This window comes from Cygnus olor, chromosome 18 (assembly GCF_009769625.2).
Source record: "Cygnus olor isolate bCygOlo1 chromosome 18, bCygOlo1.pri.v2, whole genome shotgun sequence".
NCBI lineage: Eukaryota > Metazoa > Chordata > Aves > Anseriformes > Anatidae > Cygnus > Cygnus olor.
The window spans coordinates 11,812,212-11,833,804 of NC_049186.1; the positions used below are offsets into that span (position 1 = coordinate 11,812,212).

The window sequence follows — 21,593 nt, forward strand, 5'->3', positions numbered from 1 at the left end:
TGGCTGGGTGCTGAGGCCATTGGGCACGGCTCTACCACATCTGACCGTGAGCTGCAGCCGTCCCTGGCACCTCCGGCAGCTCCGGGGCCAGGAGAAGGCCGGGGCTGGGTGCCAGCGGGGACGGGGCCATGGCTGCTCCCCTGCCAAGGGGGCGTTGGCAGTGTCCCCCTGCTCCACGTAGGGACCAGCAGGGCTGCAGGCACCACTTCCTGGCCCAGTTAGTTGCACCCTTACACAGATTAGGAAGCTGCTTTCCCTTAGGAAGCTGCTGCTAATGTGCTAATCACCGAGCCTCGTTAACCGCTCTCTACCCTCCCAAGATGGCGGCGGGCAGCGGACACCCCCCGCCTTGCCCTTCCCAAGATGGCGGCGGCGGCGGCACGTGAGCCCCGGGCTCCCGTTGCCGGGCGGCGGCGGACGCGGACCGGGCAAGGCCGAGCCGGGCCGGGCCGGGCCGAGCCGGGCCATGGAGATCGTCCACGTCTACACGAGGCGGCGCAGCGACTTCGGGCGGCCCTGCTGCTTCTCCGACCGGCCGGCCGAGGTGTGCGTGGACATCCAGCCCGACCCCAGCCTGGCCGAGGCCTTCGTGCTGCGCAGCCCCGTGGACGCCCCGGTGCAGCACAGCAGCGACATGTCGGAGCACGAGGTGCGCGGCCGGGAGGGGGGCGCCTCGTTCCTCCATCGCCTCGTTCCTCCATCGCTTTGTACCTCCATCGCCTCATTCCTCCATCACTTTGTTCCTCCATCGCCTCATTCCTCCATCGCTTCGTTCCTCCATCGCCTCGTTCCTCCATCGCCTCGTTCCTCCATCACCTCATTTCTCCATCGCTTTGTACCTCCATCGCCTCATTCCTCCATCGCTTCGTTCCTCCATCGCCTCGTTCCTCCATCGCCTCGTTCCTCCATCACCTCATTCCTCCGTCATCCCAGTCCCACACTCTTCCTCTCCCCACAGGTCAACACGGAGCGGGTGGAGGTGGAAACCCGCGGCGTGAACCACGTGGAGGGCGGCTGGCCCAAAGACATCAACCCCCAGGAGCTGGAGCAGACGGCCCGCTTTCGGAAGAAGGTGGAGAAGGAGGAGAACTACATCAACACCGTCGTGCACCTCGGCACCGTGAGGCCCTGCCCGTCCCCCAGCCCTCCGTGGCCGCCCGCTGCCCCCTGCGCGGCAGCACGGCCTCAGCGGCGCTGTGCCCACAGCTGATGGAGCACTGCGTCAGGCAGAACAACGCCATCGACATCTACGAGGAGTACTTCGGCGAGGAGGAGGAGGCAGAGTTGGAGGACGAGTCCCCCTCCGCCAAAACCATCAATGTCATCAGGTAGTGCCGCTGGCTGCGCTGGGCCGTGGTGCTTGCCGGGCTCTGCAGCCACACGGCGGGCGGCTGCGTGAGCTGAGCCCTCTGTTAAACTGCCCTGGAGGGAAGGGAGGGGAAACCCAGCGGCATTAGGATCGGTTTATGGATGGGGAGACCTGGTACAGCCCCACAGAGAATCCTTAAGGTTGGAAAAGACCCTCAAGATCATCTGGTCCAACCGCCCCCCTACTACCAATATCACCCACCAAACCATGTCCCCAAGCACCACGTCCAACCTTTCCTTGAAAACCTCAGGGACGGTGACACCACCACCTCCCTGGGCAACCCGTCCCAACGCCTGACTGCTCTTTCAGTACCTCCGTACGCTCCGTCTGTTCCTCCCCTCTCTGCCCTGCCCAGGCACTTTGGAGACAGATGCCACAGTCCGGGGATGGATGCAGCTCTGAGCATCCTCTAACAGCACTTTAGACAGGAACCTTTTTTTTTTTTTTAGTGCCTCAAAGATTGTTTTTAAATGTCAGGGGCTGCTAGGTCATTTCTAGAAGTCAGATCCAGTAACGTAATTGGATTCTTAGAAATGTGTAACTGGAAAGATTTTATTAAATCATCAACTCTTCTTCCCCCACCAAGCCCCCAGGAGAATCGTTTCCTGCACTCAATGCTCGAGAGCTGTAGCTTGTTTTGATTGTGATTCCCACAGCTTCCTTTGGGAGACAGCATTCCCAGGGCATGTTGAAACTGTTAACAAACTAACATCTTTTTTTGATGTCCTGTTACCAAAAAGGGATCCAAACGTCACGAAGAGAACAGCCACACATCTCTCCTGGCACCCTGACAGATGCAAGAAGCTGGCAGTGGCTTATTCCAGCCTGGAGTTCCAGCAAAACACAGAAGACATGAGCTTGGACTCGTACATCTGGGATCTGGGTAAGGGAATGAGAGAACTCACCAGTCGGTAATGGTGCTGCTGCGGAAGCACTTTGTGCCTTCAAAGCATCTCACGGATGTAACGAAGCCTCACGATGCTCCAGAGGGGGAGGAACAGGGGTTCGGTTTCTGTTTTGCCCACAGATCAATGTAAAGAAGGGCAGAAATGGGACCTGAAAGCTGGCCAACAGGTGGAAAATAACCACTAAAATCCCACTACATGACTTCATGAGCTAGAGCGCCTGCCACCACAACAGGCAGCTGAGCCACACGTCTCTTATGTGGTTCTTGTGTTTCTGTGGTTTGCTTGTGCTTGATTAAGAAAGGAAGAGGCAGCACAAGCCCAGGCTGAGAATTGTCCCGTTCTGCCAAAGCCTCTCTCAAACTTGTTGTGTTTAGGAGTGAAAAATGCAAAGAAGAGGGGGCTGTGTACCAGGGGTCTGCCCTCAGGCTGGTGGGCAAGCACAGGTCACTTCTCTTCCCTGGCATGTGGCGCCGAGAGGCTGGTTTGGAGGTGGGGTGCTGTACCTCTGGGCTGTCTTTGTGCCCTGCTCTTTACTCATTCCCTCTCGGCAGAAAACCCCAACAAGCCGGAGCTGGTCCTCAAGCCGTCGTCCCCTCTCGTGAGCCTGGAATACAACCCCAAGGACGCGCACATCCTGGTGGGAGGCTGCTACAACGGGCAGATGGGTGAGGAAGAAGGGTTGGGTGTGAGGCCGTGGTAACGAGGCTCCGGCTTCATTTTAATTCAGCAGGAGCCTGGCTCCAGCACCGCCACGTCACAAATGACATAATGGCAGTAATGCTGCAGCTGGGAATAACTTAAGGATGGCTTGAAGCCCTGGGGCTTGGTGTGCAGAGAGGGGCGCGTGCTGACCCGAGCAGCATGTGGAATGGAAGGGAGGGCAGGGCAGAGTGCCCAGGGGGACACAATTTGTTGGGGGATTTACCCAGGAAGCTCCAGAGGGGCTGGTGCGTGACGCCTGGGGCTGCTGGCACACACACACACATCTGAAGGATGGCGTGGGACACCCATGTCCGCAGGCCCACACCTCCCCAGGGGTGCTCAGGCACTCAGGACAGCCAGAGCTCGGCAGGATCAGGCCTCCAAGCAGCACAGGCACCGTGCTCCCGCATCACCCGCTGCCCCGTATCTGTGTGGCAAAAGCCCAGAAGAGCTGCCGTCACTTTGTTCACTGCATTGTTCTTGTGCTGCTGTTTCATGCGCCTGGAAAAGAGCCCCTGTTTGCCAGCTTCATTTTATGGCTCTGTTATTTACTTGGCCACGCAAGCCCTTTGATTTAATTGCTCTCATTTTGATGTTTTCCTTGCCATTTGCAGCAGCGATCAGATCTGACAGGGCATGCATCACAGGGCTGTTACTGCACGCTCCGCAGGTGATGGAGGGGAGGGGATTTCACCCCGGCCTCCCCAGGCGTGTGGCACTGGCCCAGCGGAGCGCACGCCGTCGCATCCCATTGCCTAATTAAAAATGAGCGAGGGGGAGCGTGCACGGCTCGCTGCCACCACGGCCCAGCTGCCCAACCTTCGCTGAATCGAGGACAGCCCTGCACCCTGACCTGTCCTCTGCTGCCTGTCAGAGGCAGAGAGAGGGATGGATGTCTGCTGCCGTCCCTGTGGACCTGCCTTCGTTAGCCACTGCCCCTAGGGCACGCAGGAGGGGAGCGCAGCCAGGGTCAGGTCACACGGGATGGTTCTGAGCAGCACTGAGCATAAGAGCTGCTCTTTGGGGCGCTGCTTAGACCACGTCTGGTCCTGCTGCAACCCCTTGTGCAGAGCGGGGCGGGGGCTGGGAGGATTAATTGCCTCTGGGGTTGTAGTGCATCTGCCGCAGAGATGATCACCAAAGAAATGCTGCGGCTATTTAATACGTTGCCGCTGCCTAGCTTGGCATTTGCAGAAAGTGCAAATTGTGCTTCCCTTCGGAGTGGGCACCCCTGTGAGTGATCGCAGCAGCAGGGTCCCAGCCTGGGGGGCACTTGTTTGGTTCCAGGGAGCCAGGCAAGGCAGCTGGTGCAGATCTTGACAGCTCCTTTTCTTTCGCAGCTTACTGGGACACCAGGAAAGGGGGGCTGCCCGTGGAGGTGTCCACCGTGGAGGCCAGCCACAGGGACCCCGTGTACGGCGCGATCTGGCTGCAGTCCAAAACGGGCACCGAGTGCTTCTCGGCCTCCACCGACGGGCAGGTACAGGGCAAGGGCAGGGAAAAGGCCGGGCACTCACACACACAGCAGCTGCCTGGCTCCCACAGCACCCACGGCCGAGCAGGATCAGCCCCTGCCCCGCAGCATCTCTCCCGGTGCCCGTCCCCTGCAGGTGCTGTGGTGGGACATCCGCAAGCTCTCCGAGCCCACCGAGACGCTGGTCTTGGACATCACGCGCCAGGGGCTGCTGGAGAACGCTCTGGGCGCCGTCACGCTGGAGTTCGAGCCCACCATGGTGAGATCCCTGACCTGCCACTGGCATCATCCTCCCTGTACACAAATAATGTCCTAACGTGGCAGGAGCGTGGGCCAACCCGACCCGAGCAGGGCGGGCAGTGCCAGCTCACCCCCAGGGGCAGGGCTCCAGGGGAGCAGCACAAGAGTGATGCACAGAGGGAGCCCTGGAGCACGGTGCTGCAGCTTGCAGCAGGTTCTCACCCCCCTTTGGGAGTCAGTGTGCTCCCAAAGCACGGGGGCCTTGCTGGCAGCTGGTCTCTAAAGCCCCCGGATCACGATGGGTCCCAGGGCTCCGTTCTCTCCGTCGCTGTCTGCAGCTGGCTCCCCTGCTCGGGCAGCAGAGCCCTTCGCTGCCCAACTGTCCCCTGACGAGCAGGGTCCCCGGGTCCCCAGCCTGCTGATGGCTGCTCTCTCCTGCTCCCACCCTCAGCCCACCAAGTTCATGGTGGGCACAGAGCAGGGCATCGTCATCACCTGCAACCGCAAGGCCAAGACACCCCCCGAAAAAATCGCCGGCACCTACAGCAGCCATCACGGGCCCGTCTACGCCCTGACCAGGAACCCTTTGTACCCCAAAATCTTCCTGACGGTTGGCGACTGGACTGCTCGGATCTGGTCAGAGGAGGCCAAGGAGTCGTCAATTATGTGGACCAAGTAGGTGGCAGCGTGCGTGTTTGTCCCGTAAAAAACCCTCCTGCTTTGTGGAAGAGCGTGTCTGGGGCAGGTGACCAGCAGGGTCTGTGCCCAGGTGGAGGTGGTGGGACTGAGCCAGAGGTGCTAACGTGGCTGCGGGTGCTGGAACAGAGACGGCCCGGGCTAAAATCATATGCTGGAGGCTGTGCGTAACAGCAGAAGTGCTGGGACCAGGGGAGTCGGGGCCGTGAGCCCGTCCCGTGGCACCCAGCAGCACGGGGTCCCCGTCAGGTACCACCTCTCCTACCTGACGGCCGGGTGCTGGAGCACCGTGAGGCCGGCCGTCTTCTTCACGACCAAGATGGACGGCACCCTGGACGTCTGGGACTTCCTCTTCAAGCAGAACGACCCCTCCCTCAGCCTGAAGGTCGGTCCCCACGGATCCTCTTCCCTCCTTGGGGGGGGAGCAGGGGCTGCCCCGGTCAGCGCTGGCACCGCCGTGGGGCACGGAGTGGGCATCGCCCGCGGGTGGGGTGAGGAGATGGGGGGCATGCAGGGCTCTGGGTGTGCTCCATCAAGCAGCAGCTGGCCCCCATGAGCCTTGGAGCCCAAAATTTTGCACGCAGGCTCCTGTTACTGGGAAGCATGTGGGTTTGTCTCGGCCAGCTCTTCCTGCCTCGAGGCACCAGGTAAGGGCTAAGCGCTGACATCCGCCCGTCCTCCCTCCCCAGATCTGCGACGAGCCCCTCTCCAGCCTGCGCTTGCAGGACAACGGGTGCATCGTGGGCTGCGGCTCGAAACTGGGCACCGTCACCCTGCTGGAAATCTCCTCCGGGCTCTGCACCCTGCAGAGGAATGAGAAGAACCTGGCCAACGCCGTACGTACGCCGCGGGTTGCGAGCCGCCGTGCCGGGTGGAGCAGCTGGATGCACGCACAGCAGAGCCCTCAGTGCTGCCAGCGTGTGGCTGCCTGCTCGGCCGGTGCTGCCCTTGGGCCCTGCCCTGCTCGCACAGCACCGGGGCCAGCCGTGTCCCCATGGGGTCCCCTGCACCCCTCAGCCCCTCTCTGTGCCCCAGATGTTCGAGAGGGAGACGAAGAGGGAGAAAATCCTGGAGGCCCGGCACCGGGAGATGCGGCTGAAGGAGCGCGCCAGGTCGGAAGGTCAGGACGCAGAAGCAGAGGAAGTTCTGGAGGAGAGTCCCCAAGAGGCACTCGACCGAGCCCAGAAGGAGTTCTTTGAGGTTATTGAAGCGGAGCTGCAGAGGAGGGCACGGGCAGAGGCCCAGCACCTACACGGCAAGGTACTGGGAGCAGCACGGCCCGGCAGCTGCAGCAGGCTCTGAAATCCCTGGGGGAGCCCCCCCGGCCCTGCCTGGCTGCCCGGTGCCACGGGACGGGGAGTGGTGGAGTTGGGCAGGGGAGACGTGGTCAGCCTCTGCCTTCCAGGTTAAAAAACACGCGGAAGAGGAGGCAGTGGTGCAGGGGGAGGAGAGCGAGCTGCCCAAGTACGAGGAAGAGGGCGAGGAAAAGGTTGCTCCCAAGGTGAGCTCCCTGCAGCTTCACGCCAGGCAGGGCTCCTGGGGGTCTCTGCCTCCGTGGGGCAGCTCCCGGACCCTCCGCCTGCTCTCCCCACAGGAGTAGCAGCGGAGCCAGGACCGGTGGATCGCACAGAAACCGTGGAGCTGTTCACAGATGCTCCTTGGCCCATTGCCCTCCCGATTCTTTTTTTCCTGTAGCGTGAATAAACAGCAGCTTCCCACGTCACGCTTCCTGTTTTGTCACGGCAGGGTTGAGCAGAGGGTGGGAAGGTGGCGTCCTTTCTCCCTTCCACCTCCCCTCCTTTGGCCAGGCGACGGAGCAAAGCCCACCGTGATGGAGCAGCAGCGGGGTGCCCTGTGGTGCGTCCCCAGCACAAGGAGCAGCGGGGTCCCGGTGCAGACGAAGCCCCTCTCACCCCGCCAGCTGCTTCACCCCCTCCTCGTAAGAGCCGCCTGCGGTGCCGGGGGCCGGGGTTATCAGCGCTGGGTAAACACAGCCCAGCTGTTATCACGGAGCCGCCGAGCTGGCGGCTTATCCACCGGTCAATTATTAATGAGCTGCCCGCAGTGCTCGCCCCACGGCACGGCTGGTGGCAGGGGATGGGGCTGCCGGGGGGGGAAGCATCCCTGCAATGGGGCTGGGGGTGAGCCCTGCGGCAGGACCCTTCCGAAGCACTGCTCCGGGCATGGGGGGCAGGCACGGGCTGTCAGAGCCACCCTGAATGTGTGGGGGGACAGGGTTTGTGGTCCCCAGACCCCAGCCGAGCACCGCTGCTGCCCCGTTGTGCAGTGTCCCAGCCCCTGAGCAGCTCCTTGGGGTCTCCCTGCGTGGAGGGAGCCTGGCACCAGCTCAGCCGAGCACCTCGTTAAGGGCCAGTGCTAATTGTACCAGCGGCGAGAGGTGGAAAGGTGCTTCCACAGGGCATGCACCGGCCGTGACCTGTACAGGACAGTGAATTGTCACCCAGCTCTCGCTGCTGGGCCACCCGTGCAGCCAGGAGAGGGCGCGGAGCGGGGCCGGAGCTGCCCACGCCGCTGTGTCCCCAAGGGTGGCCGCGCTGCCGTGGTGCTTATGGCACAGCCCCAGGGGACCGACCAGAGCAGGGGGACAGACGGGGGGCTGGGGAAGGAGCTGAGCCGGGCTGGGCAGCGGGGGGACATCGAGGGACAGATGCAGAGCGGGGACCAGTGTGTACCCCATGCACCCCACACAGGGCTTCACTTGTTTTGGGCTCCCCTTGGCCCCCACGCCCCGGCGAGGACACGACGGCACCAGGGGACAGCCAGGACCGGGGGCTGATGGTGGGGGCTGGTGGAGGGGGGCGGCACGGTGTCCCCAAGGGGAGCAGCACTGGGACACCAGGATCTGGGGTCCCATGGGGCTGGGGCACGGCAACAGCAGCACGGAGGCGGCTCGGGGACATGTCCGTGGAGGGGGACGGGGCGGCCGACCCCAGCACTGCGGGGTGCTTTGGTGGGGACCTGGGGGTCCCCGGGTGCATCAGGCACGGCGCCTGCTCCCACGGCCCCCACGCTCCCGGTGTCGCCCGTCCCCGCGCCACGTCAACGAGGGGCCGGTGCCAGCAGGAGGGCTTGCTGCCCCTTTAAGGCCGGTCCCAGCGGTGTTCGCTTTCTTCCCAGGAAAACGAACCTCTAATTGCAGCATGGGGGGGTCCCGGGGGCTGCATCAGCCGCCTGCCATGCCAGCCCCCAGCCAGACTGCGCCGCGCAGTCCTGCAGGCGATGGCCCGCGTGCAGGTCCCTGTCCCCGTGTCCCCCTGTCCCCGTGTCCCCGTGTCCCCCTGTCCCCGTGTCCCCGTGTCCCCCTGTCCCCGCGCTCACCGCCCGCCTCTCGCAGGTGGCTCTTCGCATCCGTCCCATGAGTGCAGCCGAGCTGCAGGAGGGGGCCAAGCCCATCGCCCACCGCGTGGACGAGCAGGTACGGCGGGACCCCGTGCAGGATACGGGGGGGTCCGTGGGTGCCCGGGGTGTGTGGTGGGACCCCCAAAACACGGCACGCCCCAGGAGGTACCCCGCTGCGCCCACTGCCACGTGTGATGCCCACGCAGGGCAGGCTGGGGGGGGCACCTGCGGCCCCTGCGGGGACCCTGCAATGACAAAGCAGCAAGATAAAACCTCTGGGGGGCTCTGGGCCAGGAGACCCCCTTCCTGCAGGGCCATAGAACCCCCACGGGACCCCCTGTCCCCAGCCCGGGGTGCTAGTGGGGGCTCGGTGGCTGTGCAAGGGGGGCTCGGTGGAAGCAGGGCAGCTTTTTTTTTTGAGGTTTGCGTTACCAGAAAGGTCAAAATCTGCATTGCAACGGGAGGCAGCAGGGATGCTGGCAGCTGTGGTGGGGGCGGCGTTGGGCCCCCCCTGCCCTGGCATCACCTGCAAGCTGGGGGGGGCTGGGGACGGTGCGGGGGAGGGCCCAAAAAGGGACAAACAGGGTCCCTGTGGTGTGCCAGCATCAAGAACCGGCTCGAGGTGCGCGGGCAGAGGGCACCTTGGGCGCTGCGCTCACAGAGATGCCTTTGTGCCCCCTGGCAGCGTGCACAAAGCTGGCTTTGAGCCCCGGCCCGGGGACAAAGGGACATTGAGGAGCACAAAGGGCCCTGCGCCGGCAGCACCGGGACCGGCCCTGCACCTTCTGCTCCCCGGCACCGAGGGGGCAGCTGCAAAGCAGAGGGGATGGCACCGAGTCCTAGGAGGGCTCAGACCCGTTGGGGAGCGCGTCCCCGCACCGGGGTGCCCCCAGGGCTCCGTGCCCCACTCCCCAGCCTGGCAGGCACACGGAGAGCCCCTCAAAGTGTGTTTGTGGTGGGCGATGTGGGGTGCACATTGCCAGGACGGGGAGCTGCAGCCCAAGCCCTGCGCCCTGCACCCAGGGCAGTCAGCAGCGGAGCCGGGCTCAGCGCGGGCCGTGGCCCCGTGGGAGATGCAGGCGGTGTCAGGGCAGGGTGCTTGGTGCAGGGGCTGCGTTACCCAGCCCTTTGACAGCCCCCAGGCGATGTCGTTTGGGCTCTGAAACACGAGTCCCGCTCGGGTCCCCCAACAGGTCGTGGTGCTGCGAGACCCCACGCGAGCCCCCGATGACGTCCTGCGCGCCAGCCGCCCCCGGGAGCAGCGCTACATCTTTGACGCAGCCTTCGACGCCTCGGCCACCCAGGTGCGTCCCTCGGGGCTTGCAGGGCACGGGGACGTGGGGCTGGGGGCACGGTGTGGGGCAGCAGGACGTGCCCCGGGGCCACTCACCCTCCCACAGGAGACCGTGTACCGTGCCAGCACCCGCGGCCTCGTTGCGGGCGTCCTCTCCGGCTCCAACGCCACCGTCTTCGCCTACGGCCCCACCGGTGAGGGGCACGGGGATGGGGGGCCCGAGAGTGAGCCAGCCCCACGGCAGGGGCTGCAGGGGGGGCCCCAGCCCCTGGTGAGCTGTGTCCCCCCCACTAGGCTGCGGGAAGACCCACACCATGCTGGGCTCTGACGGCGAGCCTGGCGTCTGTGCCCGCGCCCTGGGAGACCTCTTCCAGGCCATCGAGGACGCCGGCGGGGACACGGAGTACGAGGTCTCCATGTCCTACCTCGAGGTGTGGGGGGAGAGCGGGGACGTCCCCTCTCCAACGAGGGCAGGGGACAGCGAGCGGCACAGCCCCAAGCTGGGGGCTTCACCCCCCGGCGTGCCGTGGCGCAGGACCCTGTGCGTCCCCCCGCCACGCGGGACGTGCCCAGCTCCCACCGCCCCCCCAGATCTACAACGAGACGCTGCGGGACCTGCTGAACCCCTCGCTGGGCTACCTGGAGCTGCGGGAGGACGCCCGGGGCGCCATCCAGGTGGCCGGCCTCACCGAGGTCTCGGCCACCAGCGCCGAGGAGGTGAGGCAGGGGGTGCCCGCGGGTCCCGAGGGGCGGCGATCCCCCCCTTGACCGGTGCTGCCCGTCTGCCCCAGGTCGTGCGGCTGCTGGCGAGGGGGAACCGGCGGCGGACGCAGGAGCCCACGGCCGCCAACAGCACGTCGTCGCGCTCCCACGCCGTGCTGCAGGTCACCGTGCGGCAGCGGCACCGCGGCACGGCGCTGCGCCGCGGGCGGCTCCTCATGATCGACCTGGCCGGCTCCGAGCGGGCAGCACAGGTACGGCCCCCCCCCGGGGGATGCAAGGCTGGGAAGCCCCCGGCCCCGTTTTTTTTTTTTTTTTTTTGCCAGGCTTTTCTCACTGCCTTCTTCCCCCCCGGCCCAGACGCAGAACCGCGGGCAGAGGATGAAGGAGGGAGCCCACATCAACAGGTCGCTGCTGGCCCTGGGCAACTGCATCAAGGCGCTGAGCAGCGCGAGGGGCAGCAAGTACATCAACTACCGCGACAGCAAGCTGACCCGCCTGCTCAAGGTGCGGCGGGGGCCTGGGGGGGGCCTGGGCTGCTGCCCCCCAGCCCCTCTCAGCTCTGCTCTCCGCGGCCAGGACTCGCTGGGGGGCAAGAGCCGCACGGTGATGATCGCCCACATCAGCCCCGCCAGCACCGCCTTCGAGGAGTCCCGCAGCACGCTCGCCTACGCCGACCGTGCCAAGAGCATCCGCACCAAGGTAGGATCGGGGGGCACAGGCACTGTGCCCCCAGCCCTTGCCAGCCCTCTCCTGCCCTGGCCCCAAGCAGCCCTGGCCCCGGTGCCCCCAGCAGGGAGGGCACGGGGAGCTTGTCCCTGCTCCACAGCCTCCCACTGCTCGGGGACCCTGCATGGGGACCCTGTTTGGGGACCCCACTGGGTGACCAGCTCAGGGACCCCACCTGGGGACCCTGCGTGGGGAGGAGCTGTGCAGGGGCCGTGGGGTGCTCACACCGTCCCCGTCCCAGGTGAGACACAACCTGCTCAGCGCCTCGTGCTGCGTGGCACAGTGTGGTGGCGCCGTGGCCGACCTGTGCAGGGACATCCTGCACCCCGACAGCCAGCAGGACTCCGAGCCGGCGCCAGGCAAGCGCCGGGACATCCACTACATCCAGGGTACCCCCAGCCCCTGCTGTGCTCCCCCAGACCCACAAAGCTCGGTGCTGACGCCCCGTGTCCCCAGCCCAGGTCCGGCTGGGCCGCCTGCGGGAGGAGCTGCTCGGTGCCTGCCGCGAGCAGGCGGCCCTGCGCCAGCGCCTGCTGCAGCTGGAGGGCTCGGTGCTGCGCGCCCAGCTGGAGGCATCCCGGCACCTCCTCGCCCTCTCCCGGTACGGGGGTGCGGAGCCCCTCTGGGGATGGGGTCCCCGGAGAGCCAGGATCCCCCGAGAGCCGGGCGGCGGTGCTGAGACCACCCCGTGCTCCCTGCAGCTGGGAGCAGAGGGCACGGCAGTGGGGCAAGGAGGGGCAGAGGGAGCCGGATGGTCCCGGCGAGACCCAGAGGAACTCGGACATGGGGGACGAGAAGTCAGATGCACCAGGACCGCCCGACGTGGCCGTGGCACGTGAGAGCTTCGTGGCACTGGCGGAGGAGCAGGGCAGGCTCCCGGAGCAGAAGGTTTGGGAGCCCCGTGGATGAAACCCACATCAGCAGGGAGCTGGGCTGGGACTCACCCTGCGGGCATCCCCCGGCAGCTCTGCCCGCACCCGTGCACCGTGGTGGCCCCATGGCACGGGTGGTGGTCCCCTGGCAGGGGTGGTGGCCCCATGGCAGGGCTGCTGGCCCTGCAGGGGTGGTGACCCCGCTGCGTGCCCGCAGGCAGAGCTGGCACGGTGCTTCCAGCGGAGCCAGCAGCATGCACGAGGGCTGCAGGAGCCCGCGGAGCTGCGCCCCTGCTCCCTGCTCGGGGGCAGCCGCCGGCCCCACGCCCTCTGCGCCCGCATCATCCAGCAGCAGCGGCAGCTCATCGCCGGTGCGTCCCTCCTGGGGCTTACCCTGTCACGACAGATGGGCCACGTCGCGATATGCTCCTGTCGGGGGACAGCGTGGCCGTGTTGCAGCATGAGGGGCCCCCTCCAGGGTTCCCGTGGGGGTGGGTGCTCCGTGCCTGTGCCGTGATAAGGGGTCTGGTGCTTGCTGGGGCTCCTGCAGTGTCACGGGGCTGTCACGAAGCGAGGTCCCCCAGGGTCGTGACACAGCTCCAGCGCTGCCCCCCCTCGCTGCCCCTCACCCCGTGCCCTCACCAGCAGACCACCGGCTGTCGGTGCCGCGGGCGCTGCAGGAGCTGTACCAGACCCACCTGCGGGAGCTGCCGGGGGGCCCCGACCGCACGGACACCGCCCCCCCCGAGGTAGGGCAGGGGGGCCCCGACCCCGCGCTGTCCCCAGGCTGGGTGCTCACCCGCTGTCCCCCACCCAGGGCACGTCCCTGCCCCAAATCCCACGGGCATCCAGAGCAGAGAGCCTGCTGAACGCGGAGCAGGACAGAGGGAGGGCGCAGGACCCCAGGCACCCCACGGCACCGTGGCCCCCTCTGCACCCCAAGGGGGACAGGTACGGCCGTGGGACCAGGCTGGGGTGTGAATCCTCTGCCTCTGCGTGCACCGGGGCTGTGCGTGCCCCACAGGCACTGCAGCTGAGGGTGAGGGGTGTCCCCGCTCCAGCAGCGCCCCGAGCCCCGTGTTCAAGATGAGCCAACGGGCACGGTGGAAGGGGAGCGCGGTGGTGCCGATCCCACTGCCTGGCCGTGGCGCGGTGGCCCTAGAGGTGAGCACAGCCCTGCCCACAGCACCGAAGCCCCAAGGTGGGGGTGTTTATGGGTGCTGTGTGCCCCAGCAGCGCACGCCGCAGGCCAGCACAAACACCCAGCACGACGCCTCCCTGGGCAGTGGGACCGGCTCAGAGGTGGCTGTGGGACGCAGAGGTGAGTGGGGTGGGCAGTGGGGCCGGGGGGGGCGGCTGTGCCCCCCTGATGCTGCTGCTGTGCCGCAGAGAGCAGGGAGACGTCGAGCAGCACCAAGAGAATCTCAGCCAAGGCCACCCGGCGTTGGTCCCACAACCCGGGTGGGGACATCCTGGAGGGGACAGCCGCCGTCCTGGGGGCCACCCAGCCCAGCCCCTCCCTGGGCACCCGGCCGTGGGCACGCAAGAAGCTGGAGACGAGGGAAGGGTCGCTGGATGCCAAAAGGAGGAAGGGCAGGAGGTCGCGGTCCTTCGAGGCCACCGGCCACAGGGTAGGTGCAGGCACAGGGTGGCCGTGCCCCCAGCCGCAGCACCATGCCCCGAGGGTGCAGGGCAGGCTGGGGGGGCCACCACAAGCTCCCTCTGTCACCCCTTTACCCATACCCAGCTGTCAGCACCCTGTGCATGCGCACCTTGTGCTCAGCCTGGTTCCTCCCCACACCGCTGTGTCCACGGTCCCTGCTCCGTCCCACAGCTCGTGGCCTCCCCAGGCTCCCAAATGCTGCAGAACCTCTCCAAGCCCACGATGCCGGTGGGGACATGGGCAGCTGGCACCCGGGGGCCCCCCAAAACTCTGCCCAGAGCCAGGCCCCCGCAGAACCAGCAGCCAGGTGAGCCACCACCCCCTCCTGCGCCCACCACGCAGCCCCCCCTCAGCACGGAGACAGCACCACGGGCTTGGGGCAGCCCCGGGGCTGCAGCTGAAGCATCATCCTTCCCCCAGGTGCTGGGGACCCGTCCCTGCCCATCCCCACCAGCACCAGGAAGGGCCAGCACCCGCGGCTCGGCTGCGTCGTGGCGAGCGGCACCGGAGCCTCCGGCAAGGGTGCACGGAGCTGCCGGTGCTGAGCCAAGCGGCCGTCCCCGAGCCAAGGCAGGGGGCTGAGAGCTGCCAGCACCAGCCCCTGGCACAGCCCCTGCTGGGGCCGGCCACGCCGCTCTCCCCGTGCCAAACCTCTACTGAAGCAGGGCCCCGAGCCCCGTGGGGGCATGCGGTGGTCCCATCCCGGCATGGGAGGCAGCCGGCTGCCCGGCACTGCTGTGGACCAGCAGAAGTGGACATGAGGCTGGGTTTTGGTCCTGCTGGGTGGCATTAAATGAGACGTGCTGAGCCTGGGAGCGGTGTGACAGCCCCCGTCCCCAGGGGTGGAGGACACCCCAAAGACGCCCCCGCAATCCCCGTGCTTGTTTTCTGCTTTTATTAGGAAGGGGTAAGGGGTGCCCGGGCAGGGGTGAGGCGGCTGCTGGCTGCGAGTGGGGGCTGCACCCCACAAGTGTCCTCTGCCGGGAGAGGCAGCTGGGCCCCCCCTGCCCTGCCACGCTCCGAGCTGCGGCCGCGGGGGCTGCGGGGTGGCACCACGGGGGCTGTCCCTGTCCCCACCCTGGTGCCCCTTGGGTTTGTGAGCCCAGCACAGGCTGAGCCCCCGGCTGCGTGTTTCCAGAGCTCCCCATCCCCAGCTCCCCGCAGGCACCCAGGGACAGCGATGAGGACATGGGGTTGCAGTGGGACGGCCGGGCAGGGGTGGGCAGCGGGGGGCACAGCCCCAGGGCACCCCCGGCACGGGGACCTCTGTCTACCTACAAAAGGGGACGGCTGGAGAGGCAGAGCCCCGCGCACCCAGTCCGGCGGCAGCGGGGCAGGGCTCGTCCCCGCTACTTCTTGGCCTTGATGAGGGAGTGGTAGACGGGCTTGATGATGATGTGTAGGTGCAGGGAGTTGTCGATGAGGTACTCGGAGGTGCGCTTCTGCAGGTCGGCGTGGGCGAGGAAGTCGGCCGCCTCGTCCGAGCTCTGGTGGAAGCTGTAGGCGTGCTTGACCAAGACGCGGCCCTGCTGCCGCACGCCCACCAGCACCGTCTTCTGGAAGCTGACGCCGGCGAAGTCGGGGCTGCTCATGGCCGGGGTGACGACGAGGCGCGGGCGGCCGTCCTCGATGCGCGCCGCCTGGACGGCGCCCGACACCGAGTCCGAGTAGACGGGGCGCAGGCTGACGGGCAGCCAGCGCGGCGAGAAGAGCGCGTTCCAGGTCAGCCTCTTGCCGGCGTCGTGGCTGCTGGGCCCCAGCTGGGTCTGGAAGCTGGTGCTGCGGTCGTCCCGCGCCGGGTTGTTGATGACCCACTGGGAGCCCCAGCTGGGCGCGAGGTAGTTGCGGGGCAGGAACATGCTGCAGTTGACGTCGAAGTACTTGGCGAAGTGCAGGGGGGAGGCGGCGTGGAACTGGAAGGCCTGGAAGAGCAGGTCCCGCACCGCGCCGTGGTGCCGCGCCAGCACCGCCGACTGCGCCTGCAGCCGGAACAGCTGGCTGGGCGCGATCATGGGGTAGCGGATGGCGCGCAGCACCCGCTCGGCCACCGCGTCCTCGGGCTGCCGCCGGCTCAGCCAGCTCTCCACGGCGGTGTAGAGCTCCAGCTCGCTGTGCAGCACCAGGTCGGAGCGCTCCAGCAGCAGCAGCAGCAGCTCCACGCTGACCGAAGCCCACTCGGCGCTGCCCAGCACGGCCGACAGGTTCCAGGCCAGGAACTGGAGGCAGCTCTCCTGCAGCGCCGCGTCCCCGACGCGCACGGCGTAGTGGTACCAGCCCACCACGTGGCCCTGGCTCGACTCGCTGGCCAGGTGGCTCTTCATGTAGTCGGCCACGCCGCGCTGCAGCCCCCACACCCGGTACTTGCTGGCCAGCTGGTGCATGGGGATGGCCTGGTGCAGCAGGATGGAGACCCCCCCGCAGTACAGGTACCTGGGGCGGAGCGTGGCGCGGTGACACTGCTGTCCCCTGAGCCCCCTCTCACCCCGCTGCGCAGCCCCGGGCTCCAGCAGGTCCCCGGGGGAGCACCCTCCCTCCTTGGCTGCACCCTGGAGCATCCCCGCCCTGCAGGGTCCCCACGGTCCCCAGTGGCATTGTCCCCACTTGGCTGCACCCCTCCTGCTGTCCCCATGCCGTGAGGCCCCTGTGGTTCCCAAGGGAGCGTCCCCCCCTCCTCAGCTGCATCCCTCCAGGCATCCCCATCCCACCAAGTCCCCGCTGTCCCCAGGGGAACATCTCCCTCCTCAGCTCATCCCCCTGGGCATCCCCATCCCACCAAGTCCCAGTCGGCCCCAGGGGAACATCTCCCTCCTCGGCATCCCCCTGGGCATCCCCATCCCGCGGCGTCCCCGCACACCTGATGAACTTCTCGAAGAGCGCGGCGGTCTCGGGGGGCTCGTGCAGGGTGACGACGCTCTGGTTGCGCAGGAGGCCCTCAAAGACCTCGCTCTGGAGGCTGAGCAGCAGCTGGTGGGTGTGGAAGACCTTGGCCTCGTCGGAGGCAGCCGTGCGCACCCGCAGCACCGAGTCGCTGCTGTTGCCGTTCTGCAGCAGCTCCTGCAGCCGCTGCAGCAGCGTCAGCGAGTGGTTGATGGTGGCAGCCGTGGCGTCGCCGCCGAGGTCGGCTCTCTGGGCTGCGGGGAGATGGGACAGTCACAGCGCCGCGCCCCGGGCACGGGGAGCTGGGGCAGAGCCGAGCGGGACGTGGGGGAGCTGAGCCCGACTGCGGGGCGATGCGTGGTTAACGGTGGGGCTGGGGAAGCCTCGCTTTGTGCACGTCCTCCCTCCGCTCCTCCCCGTGCCAAAAGGCTGGCTGGTGCCAAGGGGGGGTGTGGGGAGGGCGAGGGGACGTGGGGACAGTCGTGTCGTCGGGAGCCAACAAGCTGCCTTTCCGCAGCAGCAGGGCTGGGACCACCATGTCCCAGGCTGGGCCATGCTGGGAAATGGCCCCGTGCCAGGCAGGGCTGGCTCACAGCCCGGGCTGCCGGCCCCCGTCCTGTCCCCGGCGCGAGCAGAGCCTGCCCTGGGCACTGCCCCAGACCCCCAGCATCCCGGGCAGGCTGACACAGGGGGCACACGAGGGCTGGTGGCTTTGGGGGGCTCCCTGCGGGCCAGGCAGGCTGAGGGTGCCGACGGCCCCGGCACTGCTACAGGTGGGTGCTGCTGGGCGGGCAGACACGGTGCTGCGCCCGCTCCTGGCACGGTCACTGCCTCGCCGCTGGTGCTGTGAGCCCCCACCAGCAGGGAGAGGGGCTGGGAATGCACAGCAGCGGGCTTGGAGCTCCAGCGGGCACGGGGAGCCTTCCTCCCGCTCCTCTCCCTCCCGCACGCCTGGCAGGTCTCCCACCTTCCCCCTCGGAGCATCTTCCCCTTGGGGAATTTGGCTCCGTCTCTCAAATCTGCTTCTTGCCGGCCGGCGATCCCGCAGATTTCCCATCCCAGCGCCGGCTTAAGCCCGGCTGAGCGGGGATCAGGGAGGCGATCGCAGCCCCTGACCTCTGCCCACAGCACCGAGCCTGCCCTGGGCAGCGGGGAGCCCAGCCCTCGCCCCCAGGCACCACGGGGCACGTCCAGGAGCCACATCCAGCCCTCCCCGTGACACCACGGCTGCTGGAGAGCCGTGCCCAACCTCCCGCAACCATCACCGGACACCCGCACCATGTCCAACCCCACCCCGGCACACGGCGAGGACAGCGTGGCTGGGACCCCGGGACCCTTCCACGCCTCCCCCCCCGCTGTGACCACCCTTACCAGCTTGCACGGTGAGGAGGAGGAGGAGGAAGGCAGCGGCAGTGTAGCCCCAGCGGCGGGCGGCCGCGGGCCGTGCGCCCGTCAGCCTCACCATGGCTTCGCAAGTGCATCTGCCGGCGGCTCGGCGCGGCGCGGGCGCGCGGTGCCCGCCGGGGCTTATGTAGGCCACGAGCCCTCCCAGCCCTCCCAGCCCGCGCCGCCACATCGATTGGTGGAAACTGGGACCCGCCGTTACCACGGGAACGGCTCCCAGCCCCAATCCATCCCACCCCGGCCCCCGGTCCTGCATCCCCAGGGCGTTGTGCCGGGGTGCCCCGGTGAGCCCCGGGCACCGTGCGGGGCCGTCACCGCTCGCCCACGGCACCACCGCACCGCGATGGCCCCGTGCGCGGCCACAGCCCTTTGTGCGGGGTCTTTGCATTCAGGGCACAGCGCAGAGCGGCCTCCCCGCTCCCCCTGCTCATGGGTATTCATGCGGCCCTCGCCCTCCCATCACCATGGCATCCGGGCCGCCGGCAGGAACTGCCTGCCCTTTTCCCAGCCTTTGCAGCCAAGGCGCTGCGTGTGCTGCGCGGCTGCCCGGGGACGGCCTCCGTTGGCCCCTCGCCCGCCCCCATGGCTCTTGCGGGGCTTTGCAGTGGGGCTGGGGGTGGGGGTGGGGGGGCGCGTTTGTCCCCGCAGCCCTTGTGCCGTATGCGGGGAACGGCGATGGGGATATGGGGGCGGGATGGGGGGCCATCGCCCTTCTCCCTGCAGCAGCTGGGCACCGCGGGCGGTGGGCACCCCTCTGCGTGGGAACATCTGCTGGTGCAGCCTGAGCAAACCCCACTTTTGTTTGTGGCCCCAGTGACCCCCCCCTGGGGTGGGGAGCGGGGTCTGGAGCCCCCACATGGGACACAGCGGGGGACAGACCCCACAGACACGGGCACGGCATCCCCTGTGAACCCCCGTGGGGCTCCCCGTGGAGGCAGAGGGGGGGGCTGCCACGCTGGGCACAGGCAGGAGCCTCCCCTGCCCCATAGCTCAGCTCCTTCACGCTGCTCCCCGAGACCTCTACACAAGGTCCCCCCGGGTGCAGCAGGACCCCTGCGGGACGTTAACACCTTCGTTAGGCGGGGGCTTTGAGGGCCACCCCCCCCTCACCCCCCCCTCCCGGGGACGCTGCCGCGCGATGCCGTGACCTTCAGCGTGTGACAGCGGCGTGCCCCGCTCGGGCTGGAGCCGCGCATCAGCCAGCTCCCGGTCACCGAGTGGCTCCGAGCTGATGGGATTAGCGCCGGCACCCGCGTTATTGCAGCGCCGGTGCTAAGCCGCTGAGCGAGGCGCAAACCCGGCGAGGCGGCCGCGCCGTTCACGCTCGTGCCAGCACCGGCGGCGGACACCCAGCAGCAGGAGGGATGCTGTCGGAGGGACAGGGGGTGCTAGGGGGGGGCCGCGGGGGTGTGTGGTGGGGCAGGATGGCCGTGGAGGGGAAGGGGGGGCTCCATCCGAGCAGGGGGGGGGGCTCAGCCCGTCTGCCCCTCTGCGTCAGGCTGCCGGGTCCTGGCACCGTGCCGCCGCGGCTGGGGGTGTTCCCGTGCCAGCGAGGGGACTCGAGGACAGGGGCCGGATCCGGAGCGTCTGGAGGAGGACGGGGACGTGGGGGTGAGGAGCGCCATCCCCCAGCACAGCCTGGCCGTGCCGTGGTCCAAGGGGATGAGAGAGGAGCAGGGGCTTAGCCGGGGTCTCCAGACGCTGGGCGTGGGCAGATGCGGCCGCAGCTCCGGGGGGGCGCCCATCTGGCCCCGCTCGGAGGAGGTGGGGAGGGAAGACGCTGCCCAGCTCCTCGCGGGGGCTGGTGGGGACAGGGAGAGCTCCAGGAGGGGGTCAGGGGGTGCAGAGCACCCAGCCCCTCGGATGTGCCCGGCCAGCAGCTCTGCAGCCTATGGGGCAGGGGACCCAAAGCGCACGGTGCAGAGAGAGCAAACACCCTGGGAGAGCGCTCCTGTCCTCCCACGGGGCTTGGACCAGCGGGGGGCTCGGGGCCCCCGCGGCGGCACAGCGGGTTAATGGCTCACCACATCCACCGACGCCTCATTTAACCACCGCCTGCACAGCAACAGCCTGCCGAAGGCGTGCGCCCAGCGGCCGCCGGCACCGTGCCAGCCCGGGCTCCGTCCTGCAGGGCCAGGGACCCTCCACGTCCCACCCCCCCCCCGCCCCAGGGGGCTGTCCCCCGTCAGCTGGCCACGGGGCAGGGTGCTGGGGGGTCAGGGACATGGGGTGCCAAGGGGCTGGTGCTGGGGGTGCTGCCTTCGCCCCCCCAAACCCCGGTGAGCTGCGGAAAGCAGCTGCGCCGGCCCCGTTAATTGCGGGGAGGGTTGGCTCACCATAGCGACCCGTGCCAGGCGGCTCCTGCAAGCCCCACGGGGGTGCTCACGGTCGGGGAGGGGGGGGGGGCGCCGGGGAGGGTGGGAGTCAGCCCCCACATCCCTGCGCTGCTGGGGAAACTGAGGCACGGGCAGGCTTTTCCCTCCAGCCTGCCCCCTGCGCGCCGAGGCAGACGTGGATGCAGGCACACACGCGTGCACACTCGTGCACACGCTCACGTGCGCCCAGACAAACTTGGCCCCGGCGCAGGGGTGAGGCCGTGTCCGTCTGTCCCGGAGGTAAGGCCCTGGGAACCCGTGCTGGGGAGGGGACAGCAAAGTGTCAGCCGCGGGCTGCCCTGAGCCCCCCCGGATCCCCTCCACCCTCCGGGGGGGGGGGGTCGAGTGGGTGAGCAAAGCCCCGTGCGCCCCCGTGGTGACGCGGCCCTTGGGGTACCCCGGGGGCCCCAGGCCACCATCCCCTCAGTGCTGGCATGGGGACGAGCTCTGTCACCCGCACTCGGGGCTGGCTCAGCCTCCCCAGGGCCCCCACCCCTGTCCCCGGGGATGTCCCCCACCCCCACCCCGCGTCCCCCCACCCATCGGGAGGCTGCGCCGTGCCGCGGGCACCGACCCTGGGGACACAGCCACCGGTGGGGACAGGCACCCCCTGACGGTGCCACCGCACACCCGGCGGGTGGCAGAGGGGCCACGGAGGTGAGAGCCCCCCCCTCGGGTGGGGGGGGGGGGGGGCCCCCTCCGCAGAACAAACGGGGTCAGGGCTGGGGAAGGGTTAACGCGATCGTGCCACAGCTGCCACCAATCGATGCCCAAGTCCCCTGGGGATACAAAAGACCCGGGCCTGCTGATTACCCAGATCTAATTTGCAGTTAATTGACATCTCTCCCCTCTCCCACCCTGCCAGCTGGGGGCGGGGGGGCTGCCCGGCTCGGTGCTTCCATCCCCTGGG

At 67.9% G+C, this 21,593-nt stretch overlaps 4 protein-coding genes across 5 annotated transcripts; 3 read left to right on the forward strand and 1 right to left on the reverse strand.

Moving 5' to 3' along the window:
- Positions 1-396: 396 nt before the first annotated feature.
- DNAI2 (dynein axonemal intermediate chain 2) lies at positions 397-7,107 on the forward strand. Of its 2 annotated transcripts, none has more exons than XM_040530452.1 (13): positions 397-649; positions 959-1,120; positions 1,207-1,328; positions 2,110-2,252; positions 2,829-2,942; positions 4,320-4,459; positions 4,590-4,712; positions 5,145-5,368; positions 5,639-5,774; positions 6,079-6,240; positions 6,425-6,649; positions 6,795-6,890; positions 6,984-7,107. In XM_040530452.1, the coding sequence occupies exons 1-13, from the start codon at positions 467-469 to the stop codon at positions 6,987-6,989; spliced, it is 1,836 nt and encodes a 611-aa protein (XP_040386386.1). In that variant the 5' UTR covers positions 397-466; the 3' UTR covers positions 6,990-7,107. The 2 variants fall into 2 exon arrangements, with proteins under 2 accessions (XP_040386386.1, XP_040386387.1); XM_040530453.1 differs by having other exon boundaries at positions 398-649; positions 6,079-6,225.
- Positions 7,041-12,331, forward strand: KIF19 (kinesin family member 19). The gene is made up of 12 exons (XM_040530945.1): positions 7,041-7,057; positions 7,198-7,246; positions 8,745-8,825; positions 9,943-10,053; positions 10,150-10,237; positions 10,338-10,474; positions 10,635-10,760; positions 10,835-11,017; positions 11,124-11,270; positions 11,343-11,465; positions 11,734-12,093; positions 12,194-12,331. The coding sequence occupies exons 1-12, from the start codon at positions 7,041-7,043 to the stop codon at positions 12,329-12,331; spliced, it is 1,560 nt and encodes a 519-aa protein (XP_040386879.1).
- A 138-nt stretch (positions 12,332-12,469) lies between these two features.
- LOC121056926 lies at positions 12,470-14,688 on the forward strand. Its single transcript, XM_040530461.1, has 7 exons — positions 12,470-12,735; positions 13,013-13,113; positions 13,182-13,315; positions 13,429-13,685; positions 13,754-13,995; positions 14,199-14,334; positions 14,448-14,688. The coding sequence occupies exons 4-7, from the start codon at positions 13,451-13,453 to the stop codon at positions 14,570-14,572; spliced, it is 738 nt and encodes a 245-aa protein (XP_040386395.1). The 5' UTR covers positions 12,470-12,735; positions 13,013-13,113; positions 13,182-13,315; positions 13,429-13,450; the 3' UTR covers positions 14,573-14,688.
- Positions 14,689-14,916: 228 nt separating this feature from the next.
- BTBD17 (BTB domain containing 17) lies at positions 14,917-19,721 on the reverse strand. The gene is made up of 3 exons (XM_040530454.1): positions 18,276-19,721; positions 16,882-17,158; positions 14,917-16,457 (listed from the first exon to the last, which is right to left on the reverse strand). The coding sequence occupies exons 1-3, from the start codon at positions 18,694-18,696 to the stop codon at positions 15,377-15,379; spliced, it is 1,779 nt and encodes a 592-aa protein (XP_040386388.1). The 5' UTR covers positions 18,697-19,721; the 3' UTR covers positions 14,917-15,376.
- Between the last annotated feature and the right edge of the window lie 1,872 nt (positions 19,722-21,593).

Coding starts and splice junctions, on each gene's coding strand:
- BTBD17 (XM_040530454.1), bottom strand. CDS start 18,696: ATGCAAAGACCCCGCACAAAGGGCTGTGGCCGCGCACGGGGCCATCGC. Junction 17,159..18,275: donor CCTCCTCACCGTGCAAGCTG/GTAAGGGTGGTC, acceptor ATCTCCCCGCAG/CCCAGAGAGCCGACCTCGGC. Junction 16,458..16,881: donor CTCTTCGAGAAGTTCATCAG/GTGTGCGGGGAC, acceptor GCTCCGCCCCAG/GTACCTGTACTGCGGGGGGG.
- KIF19 (XM_040530945.1), top strand. Junction 10,475..10,634: donor TCTCCATGTCCTACCTCGAG/GTGTGGGGGGAG, acceptor CCGCCCCCCCAG/ATCTACAACGAGACGCTGCG. Junction 10,761..10,834: donor CGGCCACCAGCGCCGAGGAG/GTGAGGCAGGGG, acceptor CGTCTGCCCCAG/GTCGTGCGGCTGCTGGCGAG.
- DNAI2 (XM_040530452.1), top strand. CDS start 467: ATGGAGATCGTCCACGTCTACACGAGGCGGCGCAGCGACTTCGGGCGG. Junction 4,460..4,589: donor CGGCCTCCACCGACGGGCAG/GTACAGGGCAAG, acceptor CGTCCCCTGCAG/GTGCTGTGGTGGGACATCCG. Junction 6,241..6,424: donor ACGCCGTACGTACGCCGCGG/GTTGCGAGCCGC, acceptor TCTGTGCCCCAG/ATGTTCGAGAGGGAGACGAA.
- LOC121056926 (XM_040530461.1), top strand. CDS start 13,451: ATGAGCCAACGGGCACGGTGGAAGGGGAGCGCGGTGGTGCCGATCCCA. Junction 13,686..13,753: donor GGTGGCTGTGGGACGCAGAG/GTGAGTGGGGTG, acceptor GCTGTGCCGCAG/AGAGCAGGGAGACGTCGAGC. Junction 13,996..14,198: donor TCGAGGCCACCGGCCACAGG/GTAGGTGCAGGC, acceptor TCCGTCCCACAG/CTCGTGGCCTCCCCAGGCTC.